This window comes from Diceros bicornis, chromosome 25 (assembly GCF_020826845.1).
Source record: "Diceros bicornis minor isolate mBicDic1 chromosome 25, mDicBic1.mat.cur, whole genome shotgun sequence".
Lineage (NCBI taxonomy): Eukaryota > Metazoa > Chordata > Mammalia > Perissodactyla > Rhinocerotidae > Diceros > Diceros bicornis.
This window is the reverse complement of record NC_080764.1, coordinates 12,773,361-12,798,355: the sequence shown is the minus strand read 5'-3', so window position 1 is coordinate 12,798,355 and position 24,995 is coordinate 12,773,361. Positions and strand designations below refer to the sequence as shown.

The window sequence follows — 24,995 nt, the reverse complement described above, 5'->3', positions numbered from 1 at the left end:
GTTGATTGAGTATCTCTCTCCATTTGTCTCCTTTCTTGTTCTCTCTTCTGTCTTTCTCCAACTCTGTCCCTGCCTCCCAAGGAGTCCGTAAAGGATCTTGATTTCAGAAGAGTCCCTAACCCTGGCCGGCTGGATGAAGAGCGGACCACCCTTACTGGGTCAGGGCTGCAGGGCTGGGCCCAGAGTTGCTCCCTCCTGGGGACTCTGGCTCCACCTTGAACTCTGTTTGGGGCGGAAGGTCCCTTAGGTGGCTGGGTGAAGCAGCAACGAGGTTCAGAGAAAGGGCTTGAGGCTGTCAGCTACTCTTCCTTCCTAGAGCCACACAGCCCTCGGGATCCTGAGAACGGTCTGGGAAGTGACAAAGAGACAGCTGTGGGAGACCCTGGCTCCAGGCTCCACCCAGCAGCCTCTGTGCCCCCAGACCCCTGTCCCGGTCCTAGGGGTCCTAATATGGCATGGGTTTGGGGCAGGGGAGTCAAAAGGGCCCGTTCTGTGATGCCCATGGGTGTCAAGTCACAGCTGCTTCCTTGTCTGTCTTCTCTCTCTGTGTCTTTCTGCTTTGCATCTGCAATGCCTGAGTGAGTGTGAATGTGAGCGTGTGAGAGTATGTGCAACCGGTGTGGGTTGCTGGCTGTGGCCTTCTTCTCAGAGAGCTCCCCTCAGGATCCAATAGCCATACACGTTAGAGGAGCCACAGAATCACCGACTAGAGCATCCCCTTTCTTCCCTGAATGGGGAACTTGCTGAGCACTTGCAATGCACTAGGTGCCATGCTGGCCGGGAAGGCAGTTGTTAAACATAGAAATACACAAACAAATATGAAATGACAACAGTCCCAAATGCCCTGAAGTGAAAGTACAGGGATCTGAGAGAGAAGATCATAAGGAGGTGCTTGATTTAGGGTGAGGGGTCAGGGAAGGCCTCGCTGAAGAGGTGACTTCCAAGCTGAGCCTTAAAAGAGGCAGGGAAGAGCGTTCCAGGAGGGGAACAGCATGCATGAAGGCTCTGAGGGGCAGACGTCTTGGAGCATTCTAGAAATGGAATGGAGGCCTGTGTGGGAAGGAGAGAGCCCGGGAGAGGGGGCTGGGAAGCCAGCAGGGCCTTCAGAGCTTGGAGGCAGGCAGGGCTAGGAGTATGGACATTCTCCTGAGTGCAGGGTGGAGCAATGCAGGGTTTAAGCAGGGGGGCTGTGATCAGGCCTGTAATGTGAAGCTCACTCTGCTTGGCAGCCCTGTAGAGAGCAGTGGCTGTGCCAGGCCTGCGTGGGCCTGGGCATCTAGGGATGGGGAAAGGATAGCATTCTAATACGACAGAAGTGCCTGTGAGTGCTAACTCTGTCAGGGAACCAGGGAGGCTCCCTGGAGGAGGTGGCATTTGAGCTGGGCTTGGGGGATGGCAGGTAAGGCAGAGGCCAGCACGCCAGGCCTGGGGAAGGCTTGGCAGCCAGTGTGCATGGGTGGGTTTGATGAGCCAGAGGATGAGAAGTGACTCCCCAAGGTCACAAGGCCCCTTGGGGGCTGAGCCGGCACTAGGACTCCCGTCTCTGATGGAGTGGGGCTCTGATGCCCAACCAAGGCCTGGCACCAAGAACTGACATCGAGGAAGTCCCCAAAGTCTGTGGACTTTTGCAAACCCGGGGTCCGAGGCTGGGCACTTCCCCAGTTGCGGTGCAGCTGGGAGACGGGGAAGAGGAAGTGTGGGCCACAGGCTAGACCCAGAGGGCTGGGGGAGGAGCCTCTTCTAGAACAGAGAGAGGCAGGGTGGGGCCGCCCCAAAGGCTGCTCCTGGGGACTGCTGAGACCGCAGCTGAGACGCGGGGTGGCTGGAGGGAAGTGAGAGGTGAACTCGGCCTGGCCTGGCTGGGTGAGACCCTCCGCCACCCACTCTCCTGGACCACTGACGGCCATGGCCGCGGCCCAGCAGCTGCGGGCTGAGAGGTGAGTGCGAGGGCGCTGCCCTCCCTGGGCCTCCTCACTGTCCCCTGCAGGCCTCGGGGGACAGAGCCTGCCCTCCTGCAGCCGTTTCAACATCAGAAGTTGGGAGGCTGGAGTTGAGTCAGAACCTAAATACTGAGAACTATGGACTCTCAGAATTGTTTTAAGGAAACTTTGGGTTGCGGCTCACCTCCCTCGGGCACAGGTGAAGACATTCAGTCTCAGAGAGGGGGAGCGATTTTCCCAGGGTCACACAGGAGCGGGTGACAGAGGCTGCATGGGAACCCGGGTGTCCTGGGTCCCAGGCTGGGCTAACTGCTCCACATTGTGGTCAGTAATGACTTTCATCTTCTGTTCAAACAGAGTCACAGAATCTGGCTTGTTGTCCCTCTTTATCCAGGGCTTGGCTCAAATGTCACCTCCTCTGAGAAGCCTTCCCAGACAGCTCCCTCACTGCTCTCTGGCCCCTCACGTGTTTCCTTTTTCTGCACAGTCCTTGTACTACTGGCGTAATATTCTACCCTCACTCATTTGTTTTCTTTATCACTGGCTCCCCCTTTAGAAGCAAGCTCCATGAGAGTATTTGTCTCTCCTGATCACAGCGGTATCCTTAGGATGGAGAACAATGCTAGCCTTAGTCTTAATCGTATGTGCTCGGTAAATGCTGCTGAATGAATGAATGAATGAGTAGATCTTTGAGCTGGAAAATGTCCTTAGATCCTTCCGGTCCAATCCTGTCATTGTACAGAGGAGAAAACTGAGGCCCACAGAGGACCAAGTACTCACTCAGGGTGACATGGAGTGAGTGGCAGGGCTGGGGCTTGGAGCCCCATCTCTCAGCAAGAATTTTCTGAGTGTTCCTCAGTAGCGAGGCCTGTGCTCTGATCTGTGGGGGACCTGAGGACACAGGGCTTGGCTCCTGCCCTCCTGGATTGGAACAGCAGGTGACATCAGAAAAGGAACGTGCCAAGTGTGTGAAGGTGACCCAGAGGGTCACTGGAGATGGGTCAGGTGGGTTTGGGCTGAAGTCAGCAGCAAAGGGCCCCTGGGGGAGTCTGGGGCTGGAAGTGGAAGGTGGGGTGGCATTTCCAAGGTTGACCTTCAGAAAGAAGGCTCGTCAGTGTGTGTGTGTAGAGGGAGGGGCAGCAGATGCAAATGCTTAGAGGGCAGATCAAGAATGGCCTTCGTGAGCCACAGAGGGTGGAACTGGGGGGCTGGGGCCAGGTCATCCCACCAGAGGCCAGTCTGTCTTCCCCATAGGTTCTCACTGAGCCTAACACGCAAACTCGAACCTTCAGGAAATAGCTGCTGTTTGGGGCTGTGGCACTTCCTACTTCTTGGGGTGCACGGTCAGAGAGAGAAGGCCAGGAGCTGGCCAGCCGGCCTGTGTGTTCCCTCCCTCCCCCTCGCCGTCCCTTTTCAGCCCCCCCCCCCCCCCGTGCCCCTAGAGGAGGAAGGCCGCCCTCCTCCGTCCCTTCTGGGAGCCGCAGACCCAGGCGCTGGGGTTATTTGGCCTCCCTGCGCCTCAGATGCAAACTGGGCCCTGGATGTGTTGTGCTTGAGGCCAAAGCAGAGCACACAGTGGGAGGACCACAGATTCCCCAGAGCAGGACTTTCTAAGACCCAGGATGCCCAAAGATGGAAAGGACGGCCGGGGGTGGGGTGGGGGGGAGAGTGAGTTTGGTTTCAACAAACATGTTTTGAGCACCAAACATGTTTTGTGGCAGGAGCCACAAAACCTGAACTAACTGTTGTTCAAGGGTCTTTACAACCCGCAGCCTCTCCTGTGTAGGCTGCGAAGTGGACTTTGCATGAACAACATGAGCATCCCGGCCCAGGAGGGCCCTGAGTGGACTTCAGCTCTGGGGAGTCCTGGCTTAGGTCTCCCAGGGAGTGGCTCATCTAGGGTGACTTCCAGTGGGGTCTGCTGTATCCCCGGCCCCGCCCCGGGGAAGCAGCTTCCTGATTTGGCCCTGGCAGGCTGCCAGACTGTTCCCACGCTGCCCACCAGAGGACTTGTGTAAGACACAGACGCAGGGAGCGGCCCTGAGTTGGGGACCTCCTATGTGCCGGTGCTGTTCTGGGCCCTGGGGGTGCAGCGGTGAGCAGGGTCCCTGATCTCGTGGGGTTCTCGAGCTGTGCTTGTTGCAGATGGGACCTCCTGACCCTGCAGGGATGTGAACCCCTCTACGGTCCACATTTACAGAGGAGTCTTCCCAAGGCCCCTGCTGGCAACGGCAGAGCAGGGATTAGGTCTTCGTCTTCTGTCTGTGCCTGCCACTCTGTTACGCGCAGGTCTGCCGATGCCCTCCCGGCATAGCCCCTCCTCGCCCCCGCCACCCCAGGGCAAGGCCCAAGGGCCCCCAGTGAGCTCCGGCTTCCTCTCTCACCACCTTCTGCTTCTCGCTCTCTGCTCTCTACTCAAACCATCCCCCCTTGGACTTGCTCCCTCTGGCGTGACTGTTTCCCTCGCTTGTCGTCCTGTGGCCAACTCCTCTTTGCTTCTCCCACTGACCTGGTGCCACTTCTTCTGGGAAGCCCTCCCTGACCACCCTCCGTCTGAGCTGGCCCTGCCCTCATACATGCACAGCACCCCTGTTTCTCTCTCTGATAGACGTCACCCCCACATTAGAAGTGTCTGCTTGCCAAGCTCTCTTGCCCACTGCACTGCTGATTCTTTGAGGGAATAGAATAATGGCCAGGCTCCTATTGTAGCTCAAAACACTGTGTGCTTTTTCTTTACAGCATCTCTGACCATTGAAATTATGTAATTATTTGTTTAGTGTCCACCTCCTCACTCGGCCATGACACCCAGGAAGGCAGAGGTCGTGTCCTAATGTGCTTAGAACAGGGTCTGAGCTACGGTGGGTGCTAACGAGGGTTTGCTGTTATTATTATTGCTTCAGATGGGGAAACTGAGGCTGGGAAGGGTTGGGATTCACCTAAGCTCACGCAGGAAGCCTTTGGGAGCTTCAAACCAGGGGCAGCACGGCAGTGTTAGGCAACAAAATTCTGCAGCCAAATTACTTAGGCTCACATCTCAGCTTCTCGACTTTCTGGGGCAAGTTCATTAACTTCTGTGTGCCTCAGTTTCCTCGACTGTAAAAAGGTTTCTTAGAAGGGTGCCTGGTGCGTAGAGCGCACTCAGGAAATAGTTAGCTGTAGTCAGTGTTACCCAACCTGCCCGCTTCCCTGAGCAGGGCCACTGCTAACCCTCTGGTTCCTTCCGGCCCCACCTCCATCAGATTGCAGATGAAATACCCAGGAAATGCACAGCCTCGGGGAGAACGTGGAGGAGGGAGCGTCCCCCGAAGGTGTCACCGGGCGGGCATGTGTGGAAAGTGAGAGGGGAGGTTGCCAGCAGCCACCAAGTTGCTCTGGGACTGGTGAGGATTTCCTGTGTCACCCTGAGTCACCTCCTGGTGGCAGCCTCCAGTGTCCCGAGGTGGCCCGAGATCCCAGGCAGCCCGGGTCACGTGGGCACCAGCAGGGGCTGGGACTGGGTATGCACTTGGAAACCGATTTCTCCTGAGGTCCTGGCCAGCTCTATGGCCTGGGACGTGGCAGCCCTCACCCCCGACTCCCACGCTGTTTCTAATGCCACACCAGTAGAGTCATAATTGCCTCTTGTTTCCTCATTCGCCCACAATTGGCTGGACTCCGTAACCCCTGGCTGCTCCCTTTCCGTCTCCCTGGCTGTCTGTTTTCTCTTCCTCTGCCTGTCCCTCTCAGCCTCCTTCTCTGCTCATTGTTTGCTCCTCCCTGGGGGTCTTAGCCACAAGTCATGGCCAGACGGTTCCTACCTCTCCCACTCCAGCCGAGACACCCTGCTGAGCTCAAGAGCCACACGCCAGCTCTTGCTGGACCTCGACCTCTGTGCCCAAGAGGTCTCTCAAATGAGCATGCCCGAAACTGAATTCATCAAGCCTGCTCCCCTCCCACTCATTCTAATCAGAATAAGGGTGACATGTGGGGGTCATAACTCAGGAATGACTCACAAATTGTTAGTGTGTCTGTTGGAAATGCATAAGACTGCAGAACAGAGGGACTGATAGTGACTTAAACCAACAGGGGTTTATTTTCCACCTAACAAGAAGCCCAGAGGTAGGCCACAGCTGGTTCCACAGCTCAGTGACTTTAGGACCAGCATCTCAGAGATTCCTTCGGTCTTCCTCATGCTTTTGCCTCATGGATGCAATATGGCTGCTGCAGGTCCAGATGTCACACCTGCTTTCAAGAGAGGCAGAAAGGGAAAGGGGAGGAGACCATGTTGGCCTTGTCCATCCCTCTGGATCAGGAAAGCAAACATTTTTCAAGAGGCCCCTGTAGCAGATTTCCTCTTAGGTCTCATGGGCCAGAACTGGTCACTGCTCCTAGCTGCAAGGGAGGCTGGGAAACAGGAATGAGATCATTATGTTGGGCTCAGACCAATCCTGATCTATCACCTTGGGGCTAGGTGCGTTGCCACTCTGGAAAAAATTGGAGCTTGATGAGCAGGAAGTAGCAGGGGATGCAGCAAACGGATCAGCGTCTGCCAAGAGTGGGGTCCATGTGTCTGTTCTTTCATCTCACCCTCCTGTCTGGTGCAGGCCCCCATCATTTCTCAGTTGGATACCTCAGGGCCTCCCAGGAGTGCTCTGTCCTTTCAGCCTCCCTTGCCTCTCCACAGGCTGCCTGAGTTGTCCTCCTAAAGCGGAGATCATATTGTGTTCTCGCTCTCCTCCAAAGCCTTGCATGGCTCCCTGTTGCCTCGAGAAGTTCCTTAGCTCAGCACTAGAGGCCCTCCTCAGCCTGGCCTCCTCTGCCTGTTCAGTCTCTGACCACACCAGACTCCAGCCACCCTAGACCTGGGCCCACTTCTTGGGCCTCAGGACCTTCGCATATGCTGTTCTTCTGCCAGGAAGCCCCTTCCTCCCCACCACCCTCTCCTACATGGTGGATTCCTTTTTGACCTTCTAGACCTGGCCCAAATGTCACCTTTATGAGCGTTTCCCCACCTGGGCATAATTAGCCATTCTCTCTGTTGGGGGGTGTTGACTTTGTTTACCCCTGAGACCCGGGGCCTAGAGCAGGCCTGATATGGAGAAGGCTCTTGATGAATCCACCGTCCTGGATGAGTAATGTGGTCTCAAAGCGATCTGCTAGACGGTACCACGGCTGTTGATCTGTGGTCCCATCTCCAAGCGCCCAGCCCTCGAGGTCTGGTCTGGGTCTTGGCCCGGCACAGGGCGGGGTGTTGAACGAGGAGTGCCGGATATGCCCGCGGTTCACGTTCACGCTGCCGCACACCCAGGGGCCTGCCCCACGCATCAGGGGCGTAACCAGGCTTTCTTCCTTCCACCTCCTGCAGTGACTTTGAACAGCTTCCCGACGACATTGCCATCTCGGCCAACATCGCCGACATCCAGGAGAAGAGAGGTTTCACCAGCCACTTTGTAAGAGAGACTCCTGGACGTGACCCTCTGACCTCTGACCTCCACCCATTGGATCTCTGAACTATACCCTCTGACCTCTGAACCTCCAACTCTCTCATCTCAGCTTCTATCCCGCTGGTTCTCAACAGGGCAACTTTGCCCTCCAGGGGACACTGGGCAGTAAAATCCTGAGACATTTTTGATGATTATGACTCGGGACTGGGGTGCGATGGCATCTAGGGTGGAGGCCAGGGATGCTGCATCACACCCCACAGTGCACAGGACGGCCCCCCAGCACGAATTATGGAGGTTGAGAAACCCCGCTGTGACCCCAGGACCTCTGAGCCTCGGCCCTCTTCTGCCCCTGGCCTCTGCCCTCCTCAGGTTTTCGTCATCGAGGTGAAGACGAAAGGGGGATCCAAGTACCTCATCTACCGCCGCTACCGCCAGTTCTACGCCCTGCAGAGCAAGCTGGAGGAGCGGTTCGGGCCAGAGAACAAGAGCAGCTCCGTCACCTGCAGCCTGCCCACGCTGCCAGGTAGGCCGGCCAGTCCTGGGGCTGCAGCTGCTGAGCTGGGCCCCGCGCCCCTCGGCCCCTCCTTCCAGCCCTGCCAGCACTGTCTGGTTGTTCTATTTTAGCCCCCGTGAAAACTGTGCATTTAGTCCACAGACCCCCTGATGGCAGGCACAGGCTGCCACCTCCAGCTCTCCGGCCTCCTAGCCCTTGATGTCCTGAGCTCCAATGACCTTTACGGCCACGCTGCTTCAGCCATCTACCACCAAGGCCAGTTTGGAGCGCGTCGGCACCGGCCTCTCCTCCTCAAGACAGGAATCCCAGTGTGTCCCTCATTAAGCACACAGATGCATCTCCCAGCCCTCCCTCCCGCCCTTCCGTGAGAACTGCCCTCTGCCTCTGCAGTCCAGGCTTCCACCAGTTCCCCGTGGCTCCCCCTCCTTCCCTGCTCTGCTGGGGCGCGTGTCCCCTCATTCCTTGCCTCCTGGTCTTCTTCCCCAACTTGGTCCTAACGTGCGCCTTGGACAGGCCCAAACATCTGGCTTCCCAGCGCCTGCCTGCTTGAGCCCTGCAAGAGAAAACCCCACCCGTGTGGGCTGGGGGGCATTCGGGGTGGTCTCCATGGTGCCCTCCATGCCCTGCAGGCCGCATACAAGCACCCTTCCCCCAAGTGGCAGAGACACCTCCTGTCCTTTCCTTCTTCAAGCTCCAAACCCCCCCTCCAGCTCCCTCTTGCTTTCTCTCTGTCTCAGCACATGCCCGTGGTTCCTGCTCATCCAGCCCCACGGAGGGACTGAAGCTGCCCCCAGGGGCTCCTGGCTTCTCTTTTCCTCCTTTGGAGCTGGTTCTGCTCGCACCTGTTCCTTCCGTCTCTGGGCTGCAGTAGAAAGGGGGCTGTCCTGCTCTCAGCTGACCTCCCCTCCAGGCTCCACGTCACTTTTCCTCTCTCCTTTTGGGGTGTTCCCCTGACGGCTCGTCCCGCGTGGTCCTCATTCACGCACCTTCTCCTGTATGTATCGACTCCCTGCCAAGCTTCTGCACAGGCTCAGTTCTCTTCCATCTTTAAGCAAACACATGCCATAAGTAAGCATTCTTGCAACAAGCCTCCTTGAGCGCCAAGAGCCCTCAAAGATCTGTTTGTTCTTCCTTTTCCAATAAATCTTCACTTACCGTCCCGCCTTCTCATCTCCCATCTTCTGCTCAACGCACCCGCTTGGTTTCAGCTCCTACTGCTCCGTGAGTTCCCCTCGGGACACTGGCCGTGACCTGTGCACTCCGCTGCCGTGGGCACATCTCGTCTTCATCGTCCTGCTTCTTCCTCCGGGAAGCTCTCCCCGACCTTCTGTGGCGCCAGCGTCTCCCGATTCCCTTCCTACCTCACCGGCTGCTCCTCCAACTTCTTACAGGCTCTGCCTCCCCTGCTGCTCCTTGCAAGGCGGGCGTTCTCTACACCCCCATCCTGTCTTGTCTTCTCACTCCCCCCAACCCAGGCAATCTGACCTGCCCTGTGACTTTAATTGTCCCTTTTCTTGCTGCTAACTCCCAAATCTCCATCTCTACCACAGACCTCAGATGCTCTCCTCCCACCACCGTCAGGTACCACCCCTGCCTGTCTCCGGGGCAGCGGGAGCCAGACAGGCCTCCCATTCTCCTTCTGGTGGCCCTCTGGGTGGACGGTTCCACCGGGGCCCCCACCTAAGGCTCCTGGAGGGGACATTTGTCTTTGGTCAAACACCGTCTGCTTCCGTTTCCCCTGAAACATTCTGCCTTGCTTTTGAGGAACGATTCATTCATCCACCCAACAAACATTCACTGATTTGGGCCTTATTCTGGACCCATGGTTCTTTACCTTGGTGGCATAGTGGAAGTATCTGGAGATTGAAAGAATCTTGATGCCCGAGTTCCACCCCCAGATTTAATTGTTCGAGGATGAGTCTCACACAATGAAATTTTTAACACTCCTCGGTGGCTCAAGTATGCAGCCAGGATTGAGGACCGCTGTCCTGGGGCTGAGGGTATAGCTGTGAGCAACGCAGACAAAGACCTTGTTCTCTTGGAGCCAAGAATCCTGTGTGTGTGTGTGTGTGTGTGTGTGTGTGTGTGTGTGTGTATAGGAACAGGCAATAAATAAACAATCAAAACGAGAAATATCAGCTGGTGAGAGTGCAGCTCAAAGAATGCAAGGTGCGTGCTGGGATGCTCCAAAGCGGCCACTTCAGCGCCCTGGAAGATGAGGGGAGGAGCGCAGCCCCGGGGGAGGACTCCGGCCCGGGAGGGAGCCCTGAGCCCAGAGACGTGTTCTTGGGCCAGGCTCCGGGACAGCTCTTTCCCTCTCCTCAGCCAAAGTCTACATGGGCGTGAAACAGGAGATCGCTGAGTCGCGGATACCTGCCCTCAATGCCTACATGAAGGTAACAGTAGGCCGTGCGGCTGTGGCGGCTGGGAGGGTGTGGGGTGTTGTGGAGGGGGGAGTAACCCGGGTGCCACCCCTGGGTGTGGCTTTGGGGACCGGGGCTGGTTCTCCTGCTCCCATGGCCAACATCCTTAATCCTTAAAGGCCTGGCCTGGGGAGAGAAGCAGGATATGTTCTCAGGGTTCCGGGGATGGGGCAGGAGGTACTCTCCATGTACCCTCCATGGGGAAGTTTCAAGGAGCCACACTTTGAATCGACAAATCTAATGCCCGGGCCGGGCGTTTTGATACAGAGGTGAATAGGACCCGGTGCCTGCCCCCGAGGTGCCCGCTGCCCAGGGGGAGTATGGACAGGGGATTAGGAAATCACAGATGCGTGGCCCATATAACGGGGGCGTGACAGACCAGGGCCCTGGCTCTCTCACACAGCGCCTTTGTGTGAACTGGGAGAGGCCCCTTTGCCAGGGCACAGGCTGGATATTAGATTATGATATCACACTCACAGCCCTTGGCTGGGTGCCCTTGTGTACACCCCAACCTGAAAACTGTCTGTATCCCTAGGAGATGGAAGGGTAGATGAAGGAGCATCTTAAAGGCAGAGACCAGGCTGGTCAGGAAAGGCCTTCCACCAAACAGAGCAATGCAAGAAAGGGCCAGTGTTCCTCGTGAGGCAGTGAGCACTCCATCACTAGAGGCATACAAGCCATGGCTTTATGGCAACCTCAGGAAACTGGAGTGGGAAGCCCTCCTCGTAGCACAGAGGATTCCTCACAGACAGTGAGAGCTCCCCCTTCTCTTCTGTTTTCGCCTTGGTCTCTCACCTATGAAATGGGGCAGTGCCTCCAGCTCTCTGGTCTCACAGGAGTGATGTTGGAATCTATTGAGAAAAAGACAGGAAAGTGCTTTGTAAACTGAGAACCTGCTTCCAGAACTTGAGAGATCATGACTCCTAGTGGAGTGAGGGATAGGAGGAGTGCAGAGGAGGTGGGAGGAGGGAGAAGATGGCCCCCTGCCCTCTCTGGCGGCTGCAGGAATCCTGGGCTCTGAGCAGGGAAGAGAAAGGGAGGGAAGCCCTGTGGGTTCCAGCACTGAAGGCGCCTCCCCTCAAGGGGGCGCTGTGACAGCTGCTTCTGCAGGGTGGCTGGAAGCTCCACCCTCCTCCTTGGGGCTGGAAGAGGAGAGTGTGCCCTGGAGGAACCGAGAAGAGGCTGCAGAGCTGGGGCTCTTCATCCCACAGCTGGTCTTAGCAACCAGCAGTCTGGAGGACCCCATCCCTGCCTATCTGTGTCCAATTTGGTTCCTTGAAGCCCAGAGGTCAATCAGTGCAGAAATCTCTGCTAAGGTAATCCCATCCTCTGCTTGCACACCTGCGTAGATGGGGAGCTCACTACCACTCTCCCCTGACCCAGGCTGCTCATCCCATAGTTGGACAACTATTAGAAAGGCCTGATTCCCTGTGATTTCCACCCGCTGGTCTCACCTGGCTTCTACCCATGAGGTCTCACCTCATGAAGCCTATAGGTCATGTGAGAACAACGTCTTCCAGGAACTCTGTGAAGTGCTTTGACTGGCAGCCGGGAGGCTGGTGATGTACACTTGTTGGATAAATGAATAGGCTTATTTAATTCCCTCAATAACTTGGGAGTTAGATACCATTATCCCTATTTAACAATGAGGACATGAAGGCACAGAGAGGTGGTGTCACTCACTCAGTGTCACAGAGCAATGGGTAGGAGGGATGGGATTTGAACTCACATCTCGTGACTCCAGGATTGTGTTCTTGCCTATTGTGCTATGTTGTAATTAAGATAACAGCAGCAATGATAATATCTGACTTGGATGGGGCACTGGCTAGACGCCCAGTGCTGTTCTAAGTGTTGTGCACGTCTTCCCTTACTTAATCCTTACACAATCCCACTGGGGAGATATTATTATCATCCTCATTTTATTAAAGAACATGCGGAAGCACGCTTGCCCAGGGTCACCCAGCTGGGGGTGGCTGGGCTGGAGTTCGATCCCGGGTGCAGCCTGGCTCAGTGTCTGTGCCCTTAAACCCGTCTCTGGGTTGCCCCCCAGCCCTCCCCGTATGAGAGCCACTTCACTTCCAGTCTCTGCATTCCCAGTTCCTCTGGGATGGAGTTCCCAGCCCCTCCTATCCCGCTGCCTCCGTGGGATTCTCCGAGGGGGTCTGGGTGCCTTTGGAGCTGTGGCACCCAAAGCCGACCCCAGTGCTCCTGGGGACCCGTGCAGTGCAGGGCTGGGGGGACGACCCTGCCAGGTTCTGGGTGCTCAGTGTCCTCACAGCCTTAGTGTCTTTGCCTCGTGGAGGGTGTAACCAGCATGGGATGGAATGAGAGTCCCGACCTCACCACTTCCTAGCTCTGCCAACTGGGCCAGGCACTTTCCCTCTCCCAGCCTCAGTTTCCCCAACTGTGATATGAGATTAAGTACCAGGAAGTGTTTTTTGGCCATAATACCACCAGCTGTTGCTAATGTGGGTTATTTGGGGATCCTTCTCCCTGCTATTGTCTCATGTGCTTGAAGGGACGTGCCTTGGCAGCAGATGGCTCTGGGTGCCCCAGCTCTGTCACTTTCTAGGCTGTGTGGCCTTGGGCAGGTCCCTTCACCTCTCTGATGCTAACTCCCAGGTTGTCATGAGATGGAGTGAGGTCACACAGTGTGACCCTTGGTGTAGTACCTGGACGGTCACCACCACGTCATGTCACCTGTCGTCACCTTAATTGCTGTATCTGGAGGCCTCTAGGTCTTTCCAAATTGGCCCCGTCCTGACCTTGAACCCAAGAGCAAAGCTTGTGAAATGTTAACTTCAGACTGTTGAGACTGTTCAAATACACCTTGTTTCTATTATCAGGCAGACAACACATGAGTAGAGAGAGCGGTCCAGGGTTGGGGAGGGAGATGCAGCAGTTGGGCTGGGCTGTCCAGACCTTTCTGCTGACCACCCACCTGTCCTCTCACCCACACGCAGAACCTGCTCAGCCTGCCTGTCTGGGTGCTGATGGACGAGAACGTGCGCATCTTCTTCTATCAGTCACCCTACGACGCGGAGCAGGTGCCCCTCGCGCTCCGCCGGCTCCGCCCGCACACCCGGAAAGTGTGAGTGACCGGTCCCCGCACTCCCACCGGCAGGAGCCCTGGGCCCCTTCCTCCTAATCAGCTGCTCCATCCTAGAGGCCCCTGCTGCACAGGCCCCTCTTTTCCCCGGAAGAAGAGAAGGAATAGAGATCAGTTCTGTCCCTAAACACTCCAGGATGTTTGGCTGATTAGATGAGCTTGGAAAACCAGGCTCACGGCCTGGAGGGACAGAAGGTGGGTGTGTGTGTGACAGAAAGGACCAAGGACAGGGGCTGGGCCATTGATGGGGAGGGTTTGGTGCCACAGCAACCACCGGGGATGGCCCGAGGGCTCTGGTGCCTGGGGGAGTGGGGAGCCGGAGAGGAGGGGGAGCTGCTCTATCTGCAGACATTCTGAGCACCTCCCGGGGTGTCTTGTCCCTGGTTTGTTTTAGTTCCACGGGGCAAGCCGTGGCTCCCTGTGTATCACGGCGGCCCACAGAGGACACTGCCATTCACTTCCTTACTTTAAAGAGCCCACCACTCCTTTCCAGCCTCATGCCCTTCCGGCCCCCTCCTAAGCAGGAAATAATCATGGAAAATCCAAGCCACTGAAATAGTGCTGGGTTCCCAAAGGCGAGGCTGCTGCTGCTAAGAATGCCAGGGACAGCGCTCCTGAGCCCTGACCTCCCTTCCAGCTCCTCCCTCCTTCCTCCAGCCAGTATCCCAGAGCGTCCCCTCCGTGCCTGGACATCTCCCCTGTCCACTTGGGCAAGCGTGGCCTGAATTCCAGCCGTGGCACATGGCAGCCCCGGGCCGTGGAGCAGGGCATGTTACCTCTCCAAGCCCGTTTTCTTGGCTAAAAAGTTAGAGGTTGGGCGTGGGGTGCAGAAGAAAGCACAAATGTGAGAGGTTTGGCAAGTTCTGGCACTAAACAATTGTGTCTGTCCTCCCACCTCCTTTCTGAGCCTCCGCTTCTGGGTCCACAGAGGGGGGATGTGATCCCTCCTCCAGGGGCGGTGAGAACGAGGGGGTAAGTGTGACGGGCCCAGAGCAGCAACTGTATCTGCATTTTTAGCGTCCTCTCCCTTCCCCGCCTTTCCCACCTTTGGTGAGGGTCTCCTCTGGGCCCTGAGAGAACCAGGGGCCCTAACAAGCCCCTCTTCTCTCTCCACAGCAAGAAAGAGTCCCCACAAGGTGCCGGCTTTGACCACATGGCAGCTCCACGAGCAGAGGTACCCCTGCCGGACCAGGCCCTCCCACCTCCCCTCTGGGCAGCAGCCTTGTTCTGCCTTCAGCCACTGAGGCCCTCCTGCTGGGCGCCCGCTGTGTGGGCTGGGTACTGCAGGGAGGAAGGGCCCACAGTCTCAGGCTCGGCCCTCGAGGACCCCCAGCTCAGCTGAGGGGAGGCGTAGGAAAATGCATCCGTTCATCGTTCATTCAGCAAGCTTTCCCAGGCCTCCTCTGGGCCAGCCCCCCTTGGGGACTGAAGCCCCAGAGATGACTCATACAAGACCCTGTCCTCAGAGGGCTCACAGGTCCCCAGGACACACACATACAGACGGCATTTCAGAAATGGTGTGGTCAGTGCCCTGGGGGTTATGGGAGCACCGGAGCCCCCGGTGAGGCCTGGGGTCCAGGGAAGGTGCTTGGTCCAGGGAGTTTGGACCCTTCCTTCTCCGTGCTCATCCTATCCGGTCTGGAAGGAGCATTCTGCAGTCAGCGAGACCTGGGTTCTAATCCCGGCCCATCCACTAACAAATGGAGTGGCCTCAGACAAGTCACTCATTCCCCCTGATCCTCTATTTCCTCATCTCTTAAAGGGGTCACCGAAGTATGTAAGCACCTTAGTAGGTACTCAGCAGATGTCTCCTCCCTCCCGCCTTACTCCACTCTTCTCCCCAGGCGCTGTTCGACTTCACCGGGAACAGCAAACTGGAGCTGAGTTTCAAAGTCGGAGATGTGATCTTTCTTCTCAGTCGGATCAATAAAGACTGGCTGGAGGTAAGGTTAGAAGTGAGAATAGAAGTGAAGTTGGAGGTGAGGTTGGAGGTGGGAAGGGGGGTGAGGATGGAGGTGGGAAGGGGGGTGAGGATGGAGGTGGGAATGGAGGTGAGGTTGGAGGTGAGGTTTTCCTGGTCTATCACAAGGTTTCTCATCCTCAGCATGTTGACACCTGGGGCCCTATAGTTCTTGGTTGTGGGGCTGTCCTGTGCGTTCTAGGATGTTTAGCAGCATCCTTGGCCTCCACCCACTAGATGCCAGTAGAACCCTCCAGTTGCGACAATCAAAGATGTCTCCAGACTTTTGGCCTGGGGAGCAAAATCCCCCCAGGTGAGAGGCACTGGTCTGTAGGGCGGGACAGCATTACTTACCTGAGAGGCAGTGAGAAAAAATAGTGCTGAAGAGCTTGAGGTCTGGAGTCGCCTGTCTGTCGTCACATCCTCGCTCTGTTTTTCACTAGCGTTGTGAGCTTGGGAAACGCGCTCAGCCCGGTGGTTTCCTTTCCTGTAAACACAGATAACGCAGGCAGTTTCTTCACCGGGCCCCTGGAAGGGTGAAAGGAGGCATCGCTGCTCAGGGCTTGGCCCACAGGGAGCCTGCACGCGTGGGCGGTTGGGAGGGTTCAGTGAGGCTCTGGAGCCAGAGCCTGTCTTGCTCATCGCTTTGTCCTCCTATGTGGCAAACGTGGCCCACACAAGGACTCGTGGTGACCTGGTGAATGGAGACAGGAGGTCACTGGGTGGGAGGCTCTGGCCTGGTGCCAGCCTTTCGGATTAGATCCTGTCGTTCTTAAGATTCCTTTTACTCGGGGCTCTGGGGGAGGGTGTCTGAAGGAGGTTGTGGGACAGGTCCCGAGGCGAGGCCAGCCCCCGGGAGTCCGGGAACCATTGACGGGAGGGGAGGCTCCCTGGTGTCCAGGGGCTAGAGAGGGGCAAGGACCATTGGTCCTGCTGACTTGGCGGCTTCAATTATACCCCAGTCCTGGAGCTCTGCCTCAGGTACTCATCGGCCCTTACAGCTGCCTGAGGGGTATCGTTGGGACATTCTCCAGAAACAAGAAATGTTTGTTGCCTTCCTGTTTTCTGAAAAGTTCTATATGTCAGTATGCTGGCCTCAGGTTGAGGGGAGGGTCAGGGGAGGAGTGAGGGGACTACTTTGAGCCTCAGTTTGTACATCTGTAAAATGAGATGTAGACAATATGTCTTCTGCAGGGTTGTGAAGGCTAGGACAACATATTTGCCAAGCACAGGCGGGGCTGGGTCTTAGCCTGAAGTTCAGGAGAGAGGCCCGGGAAGGAGAGAGATTTCCGGCTGTGTGGTCTGCAGCAGGTGCTCAGTGGCATCTGTGGAATGAATGGATGAGTGGGAACCACCGCCTGCTCTGCCCCCCAACACTTTCCACCATCTGACTCACCATGAAGTTCACCTATTTACCTGCGCATTTTCTGTCTCCTCCGTTACGGTGGAAGCTCCATGAGGGAGGGCGAGGACTTCCATCCGTTCTGAGTGCCCAGGGCCACGTGGTGCTCAAGAAATCTTTGAATGAATGACTGAGTGAATGAATGAATGAGACGATAGCAGCTTTCCAGATAAGTTCAGATCTTGACCTATTCTAAAACCAAAGTAGAAGTCTTCTTGGGGTGAACATCTTGGTGACTGTGGTTACTGTTTCTCCTCCCTCTGCGTAAGGGGACCGAGACCTCGTCTGCCTTTCCCCATCGTCATGAGGGGGCTGGGGCCCCGCGGTGCAGCCCTGCTGCCTCTCCTCGCGCCGACAGGGCAGCCCCTGTTTTCCTCCTCAGGGCACTGTCCGGGGAGCCACGGGCATCTTCCCACTGTCCTTCGTGAAGATCCTTAAGGACTTCCCCGAGGAGGATGACCCCACCAACTGGCTGCGCTGCTACTACTACGAGGACACCATCAGCACCATCAAGTTTGTGGCTGCTGGGAGGGAGGGGGCCTGTCCACCCACTTGGCCTATCCCCACCCCCACCCCCACATCACACTCTAGGCTCTGAGACCCGAACCAAATCTCGTGCTGTCCCTCCACATACACACTCAAAAGCCTGCAGTGGCTCCACTGCCCTCCGGATAAGCCATAACTTGGTAACAAGATGTCAAGGTCCAGCACGGCCTGGCCAGCCTCATTCTCGTGTCCCCCTGTGGCGTGACGCCTCCTCACCCCTGCCTGTTATCCCCTTAGGGACATCGCGGTGGAGGAAGACCTCAGCAGCACCCCGCTATTCAAGGACCTGCTGGAGCTCATGAGGTGAGGGGCGGGGCTGGAGGACAGAGGGGGATCACGTGCCCTGGAGGAGAGACCGAGGGAGGAGCACAATGCATTAGGGGCCTAGCTGCTTTGCATCTGTTTTGCCTTCTTGTCTGATCCACAGCCCAGCCCTGCAGAGCAGGCGTCAGCTTTTGAGTTAGAGATAAGCGGGGGCTGCAGAGAGGCAAAGGGGCTTGTCTGGGGTCACACAGCTTGGGAGTGTGGATTTGCAGCTAGAGGTAATGTCTTCCTAGGTAAAAACCTTGGACCTGGACCCTCTACCATTAGGGAACTACTACCAAGATCTAGTTTATTTAGGATAAGTTATTTTACAGAATGAAAATACCATTGTTACATTCCTGACAATGAAAGTTATACCTATTCATTATATAAAAAAAATAATTTCAGAAACTCCCAGAAAGGTATAAAGGAGTGAATCACCTCCTATTTTTACTCCTCTCGTTATTTGATGTACATTCAGATTTCTGCAATGCACACCCGCCCCACCCCCACATAAATATTACCTTAATTGGCTACACAGTATCATTCTGTGGACACACCATAATTAATGTAGCCATCCCCTCTTGTTGGTAATTTAAATTATCTTCCACTTTTTTGCTATCATAAATAGTGCTGTGATTCACATATTTGGTGAATATGTGAATTCTTTCTGATTATTTTCTTAGGATGATTTTCTAGAAGTGGAATTTGGGGATCAAGGTCTTTGCAAGTCTGTTAGGCTTCTGACCCGTCTTGTCAAATTTCCTATACAAAGTTTGGGTCGATTTTTACTTTCGCCAGCCGGGTGTAAGAATGCGCATCTCCCGGCACCCTGCAGCAGACGGTTCCAATCCTTTTACAGTTCTCCTTCATAGCTGCGCATGGGTATCTCTGGGGCTTTATTCTGCCCTACTCTGTGCTCGGCCAAACCCACTGCTCTTCCCCAGAACAGTTAAGTCTTCAGCACATTTATACACAAGACATTTCAGGCTATGCCACTGATTTATGGTGAAAGTCTCAGTTTCTCCATCTGAACAGTGGGAGGTTGGACCACTCGGATGATGTGTCAAGCTCAGACCTCTTTTGATTCTTGGATCCAGGCCCTAAAACTCCCTCCACCCCATCTCGCTGCCCCCAGGCCTAGGCCCAAGGCCCCTGGACCTTTCATTAACCCTGACCTTTCCCCCTCAGGCGGGAGTTCCAGAGGGAGGACATCGCCCTAAATTACCGGGATGCTGATGGGGATCTGATTCGGCTACTATCGGATGAGGATGTGGGGCTCATGGTGAGGCAGGCCCAAGGTCTCCCCTCCCAGAAGCGCCTCTTCCCCTGGAAGCTGCACATCACCCAGAAGGACGACTACAGGGTCTACAACACAGTCCCCTGAGCCGACGGTGTCCCTGGGCAGTGAGGGGACACCCGGCAGAGCCCTCAGAGGAGAGTAGGAGCAGGAAAGGCTGGGAGCGCGGGACAGACTTCCTGGTTCCAAAGCGATGGACTCACTGGGCTTGGCTTGTTCTCTGTCGGTCTCTACACGTGGTCTCTGAGTTAAATAAACCATTTCATCTCAAAGGGCCAGACTGGGGAAGATGATATGTTTTAGGAAAGAGAGGAGAGGGAATAAAATACCCTTTAATGAGCATTAACTAGGGAGTCAATTAGAGCTCATTTATACCCGGAAGGGGCCTGGCTTTGGGCCTCTCTCCAGCCACCCCATTCCCTTGCCCTGTCCACGAGTGTGGGGGAACCTGCTGTCCCTGCTGCCCCCTCCCTTTTACCCGTGTCCCGGGACTGGCCGTCTGCTTCACAGAAGTCACCCGTTCTCAGGCGCCCTCTGGGGTCATGCCCACACCAAGCCCTCTGTGTGAAGAGGGTCAGGGGCTTCCTCTGCCTGGTGTTTCTGCCATCCTGCAAAGGGGAGGGAGACCTGTTGGTGGTCTCCGCTGAGCGGGTGTGTGGCATTTGAGCCACAACGTGCTCTGATCCCCTCCCCAGCTCCGTGTGGTGGAAACTCTACTCCAGTTGTACTATTTTGGGTGGATGTAGCCAAGAAGATGGGGGATCCCCCTCCCCTCAGCTCCCAGTTTTTTGCCGTTTCACCCCAGAAAAGGCAGGCAGCCAGGACCTCTCGTCCCCACAGCCCTGTGTTGTGGAAGTGTTATTCCAGGCGACCACAGCTCCCTGTGCTAGTTTCCTAGGGCTGCCCTAACAAAGTACCACGTATTGTCGCTTAAACAACAGAAACATATTGTCTCATAGTTCTGGAAACCAGAAGACTCAAATCAAGGTGTTGGCAGGGCTGTGCTCCCAATGCAACATTTCTGGAAACCCTTCCTTGCCTCTTCCCAGCTTCTGCTAGTTTTCTGGTATTCTTTGGCGTTCTTTAGCTTGTAGATGCCTCACTCCAGTCCTCCATCTTCACGGAGCGTTCTCCCCCTATCTCTTCACACTGTCCTCCCTGCGTGCATGTCTGTCTCTGTGTCCAAATTTCCCCTTTTTATAAGGACACCAGTCATACTGGAACAAGGTCCGTCCTAATCACTTCATTTTGACTTAATGACCTCTGCACAGACCCCCCATCTCCATGAAAGGTCACATTCTGAGGAATTGGGTCTTAGGACTCCAACATATCTTTTTGCGGAATACTGTTCAACCTATAACAGCGTACTAGAAAACATCCACCTAAGAAAAGTTGAACAGAGTTTGCAATGTCTGTTCTCACAAATCAGGGTTGTTTGGCTTCTGAGATGTTGCCTGAGCAGACTCACTGAGGTCCTGACTGCTGTAAAACAATGAGGCCCTGGAGAGGACTCACAGTCCGAAGAACCATGAGCCTCACAAGAAGTGGCAGGGCTCTCCACGGATGCTCCACTCCTCCCCAAACCTCACCCGCCGTGCTCAGATCTGGGGCCAGAATCCATAGCACTGAGGGTTGTTCTGGAATGCAGAGGCAGTGCTGCTGTCAGAATGCTGAGCCCCAGGGAGGCCATGACGTGGGGAGGCTGGACCAGGGGCTCTTGTTCTGGGTCAAGGCCCTGGGAGTGAGGGCTTAGGTGATCCTGAGAGAGTGGCATCCCCACCTCCAAGCAGAAGCAGAAGAAAGTCCCCTCTGGAGTCGAGTGTCCTATTTAGGCTGATGGGGTCACTCAGATTAAGATGAAACAAAAGGTTTGTAGTCAAAGATCATCAAATCTCTGTGAGTGAAACGAGGCAGTGACAGTAAACAGTAGCTTTAGAGCCCCAGGGACTACAGGTTACTGAACTACATGACTAAAATGTCTAAAGAAATAAAAAAGGAAATCATAGAAATGAATGAGCTAAAGAGAATGACCCAGCAGATTTGCAAAAGAAAGATGAACTATATACATATATATATATATATATATATATATATATATATATATATATATACACTTATACATATACCTATGTATAAGTGTATGTGTGTGTGTGTGCATCTGGTGAAACAGAAAACTCAGTGGATAAGTTAGATAGTACATTACACACAGCTGAAGAGAAGACTAGTGAATTGGAAGATAAAACCAAAGAAATTACCCAAAATATAACACAGAGAGAGAAGCTGGAGAATATGAAAATGAAGTTGAGATACGAACAAGAGAACGAGTTTTGTTTTGTTTTTTTAATCAGAATCTCAGAAAGAGAAAAAAGAGAAGGGAGAAGAGGCAACATTTAAATAGATGGCAGATACAATATTTCAAAACTGATGAAGAACTTACATCTATGGATAAAAGAAGCTTATCCAGTCTGGATAAGCAGGATAAATAAAAAGTGGTCCACAACTGGCTACATTTCGAATTTACAAAACACCAAAGTCAAAGAGAAGAACTTAAAAGCAGTCAGGGAAAGTAGAGATCATTACAAAATAACAACAATTAGAATGATAAGCAGACTTCTCAAAGGCATCCATGGAAGCCAAAGTCAATATTACGGTATCTTCAAAGTTTTGAGGCAAATAACTTTCAATCAAGAATTATATGCTCAGTAAAACCATCTTTTAGTAGTGAGGGTGATAGGAAGATAAGTACAGATAAGAACTGAGAATTTGCCACCAAGGTACCTGAACTAAAAGTGTCTTTAAAGTATATTCTTCAAAAAGGAAAATGGTCCTTGAGCGATAGTCTGAGAGGCAAGAACAAAAGATAAGCAAAAACAATGGTAAACATTGTGGTGGATTTGTACTGTGTTGACTTAGCTAAGCTGGAACCACATTTTCAAGAATTTCCTTCCTTGCATGGATCCAGATTTGCGTGGGCCATAAGAGACACTTTGCAAGAAATTTAGAAGGGCAATGGGATGCAGCAGCCAACTTCTTTTTAGTTCAGCTAAGAGATGCTGTTGCAGTTCAAGCACATTGTTGCTTCTCTGCTGGCTCACATTTTGACACTTCAGAACACAATCAAAGAGAAGATCTTCAAAACAGTCAGATAAAACTGAAATCACCACAAAAGGACAATACTTATACAGACGTCCCTCAGAGATACTGAGAGTTTGGTTCCAGATCACCACAATAAAGCAAATATTCCAGTATAGCGAGTCAAACAAATTTTTTGGTTTCCCAGTGCTTATAAAAGTTATGTTTACACTATACTGTAGTCTATTAAGTGTGCAATGGCATTATGTCTAAAAAAACAACGTACATACCTTAATTAAAAAATACTTTATTGCTAAAATTGCTAACCATTATCTGAGCCTTCAGCGAGTTGTCATCTTTTTGCGGATGGAGGGTCTTGTAAAAATCACAACATTTGCAGAGTGCAATAAAGCAAAGTGCAATAAAACGAGGGATGCCTGTAATCATAAGTGGACTTCTCAGTAACACCCTCAATGTCAAGTCCCAGCTCCTGTGGATTCTCCTCCTGGGCCAGGTGTGTGTTTAGCTCCATGACAAAGGGCACCAGTTTCTTCGGCAGGCCACCCTCATTGGAGTCTTGGAGGTGGTGAAAGACTGATGTGGTTACAGTCTGTCCTCGTGGCTCCAGCTCACACCTGCAGGTTCCAGTTTGTCCTTGCTTCTCTCACTTCACATGCACCTTCTATTTTTGACTGCCTGCCTGGCAGACCTGACATAGATGCAATAGCACCATATAAATGGTTTAACCAGCTCCCACAATTGAGGAAGATTGAACCTTCAAAGCAAATCTCTTTTTATATCTTTCCTAGCGATTCCTAGTGATGGAACCTTGACTGTTACACATGCATATGAATTCAAACAAATATTCTCAATATAAAGCAATAATAATTTGTAGGGTTAAAAAAAAGGACAGAACTAAAATGCTGAATAATAATAATAATAAGTGCATTGGGAGAGTGGAATTAAAGTATCCTAAAGTGCTTATGCTATTCACAAGCAGAGTTAAAAATTGTTTAATGTTAGGCTTTGCCAAATGAAACATGCATGGTAAAATTTTAATGAAAATCATTCAAAGAATAGAAACCGAGCATATGTATTTCCTAATATTTACATCAAAATGGATGAGAAAAAAGGAAATCAATTAAAAAGAGGCAAGAGAAAAGAAGTAGGATTCAAAGGTTAGTTGGTAAAAATAAGTCCAAATATATCAATAATTTCGGTACTGTCAATATATATGGACTCAATGCACCAGTTAAAAGATTGTCAGATTGGATTTAAAAAAACTAAGTTCATTGAAGTGTCATGCACATGTGACTCACATAAAATTTAAGGACATGGAAACATTGAAAGTAAAAGCATAGAAAAAGTTATTCCTGGCAACTGTTAAGCAAAAGACAGCCTGTGGGGGAGGATCTATACAGACACACAGCCTATTTTTGTATAAACTTGGCACCAAAACTCATTTAGTGGCAATTCTTGACCCTGAACTGAAGAGTTGTGCTCACCAGCCGCACTTGACTCCGTTGTCCCTTATGTTTTGTCGCTTTTTGGGGATGATTTTTGACTTTATGGATAACCGAAGTAAGAAAATGACAAAATCAGAGGTGAAAAAGCTTTTGCCGATAATGAAGCTGCTGAAAGTTGGGTTGGCTGTGATATATTATCTGATGAAAACTTTGACACTGACCAATTGACAGTGGGAATAAAATTGCTCTGCAGAATGGCTGACGAGGATCCACCGATTGTTACACCGTGTTGACTGCTCTTGATGTGCCAAGTGCTACAAGTACACACAGGATACACTTGGAATTAACTGGAAAAGGGCAACCCGTGTCATCTTTGAAAGATGAATGCAATTTACTGTCCATTATATGCAAACAAGGCAGCATGAGTAACAGAGAAATGTTTTCTTGCGGATTAATGACCACGTTGTACCAGTGGTGCAAACTCATTGCAGGCATTCTGGACTGGAAAAAACCAATTGGAAGATGTTATCATCATTCCTGGAAAACTACTATGCATACCTCCTTCCTGAACTTCTCCTGAAAAGCAGGGTTTCAGCTTTTATTTCTCCTCAGTGGGGTATGTGTATTACAGCTTGTGTACAAAGAATTTTAGAGCAAGGATAAACAGTTTTTTCAGGCTGTGTGCTTGCTACAATCACAGAACCTAGGACTCCATGACCTCTCGAAAGAGTTCAGTCTTAAAAATATCATTTACGCATTGTCAATGCTGATAAGTCAACATTCACGAATGCTTGACACAGATTCTGTCTACAGTGATGTTTGAAAAATGAATCTGCTCATAAGAGCTTAGAAGATTTTTTTGTGACTAATGAGAAGATGATGATATAAAATGTCATACTTGCACAAAAAGTTTATCAGCCAAAAGTGTAAATAAGTTAGAGAAGCTAATATCATAGAAAGGTTGACTTCTATGATTCATCTATTGTTCATTCCTTGCGCAATGGGGAAATTGCTGCAGTGCTGTTAAATACAGATGAGAGTTGACTGGTAATCACGATGATAGTGATGATAAAATGAACACAGATGAAAACTTTCCCATTGATAATATGGTGAATATTTGTGATCAGTTAATTAACAGCCTTGAATAATTTGCAATTGATAGTGTATAGAAGATAACGGCAAATTACCCAGTTAGAAACAGACTTAACCAGAAATCTAAGTTTGTGGGATACAGCCCTGGAAAAAATCATTAGAAAGAGAATCACTTGTAACGCTGCTTCTTCCTTTGAGAACCTTGTTTCTGACCCATCATCATATGTCCAGTAGGAAAACTATGGCACCCTCAGATTAGGATAATTCAAAGAGGGTTTAATAAAGGAACTACTTACAAAGATGGAGGCAGCAAATGTGAAAACCATGGAGAATAGTTCAATAACCCAGAGATAGGACTATGGACCTGTTACATTCCTGGGTCCATTGGAATATAGGCAGCAAGTGTTTACAAAACCTGGAAGGAGATAGTTGTGTGGACAGCCAC

The 24,995-nt window shown here is 52.6% G+C and overlaps 1 protein-coding gene across 1 annotated transcript; it reads left to right on the top strand.

Moving 5' to 3' along the window:
* Positions 1–1,765: 1,765 nt before the first annotated feature.
* On the top strand, positions 1,766–19,192 carry NCF4 (neutrophil cytosolic factor 4). The gene is made up of 10 exons (XM_058568430.1): positions 1,766–1,937; positions 7,285–7,369; positions 7,733–7,886; positions 10,203–10,273; positions 13,264–13,391; positions 14,526–14,583; positions 15,254–15,352; positions 17,154–17,284; positions 17,555–17,620; positions 18,812–19,192. The coding sequence occupies exons 1-10, from the start codon at positions 1,906–1,908 to the stop codon at positions 19,005–19,007; spliced, it is 1,020 nt and encodes a 339-aa protein (XP_058424413.1). The 5' UTR covers positions 1,766–1,905; the 3' UTR covers positions 19,008–19,192.
* The last annotated feature ends 5,803 nt before the right edge of the window (positions 19,193–24,995 follow it).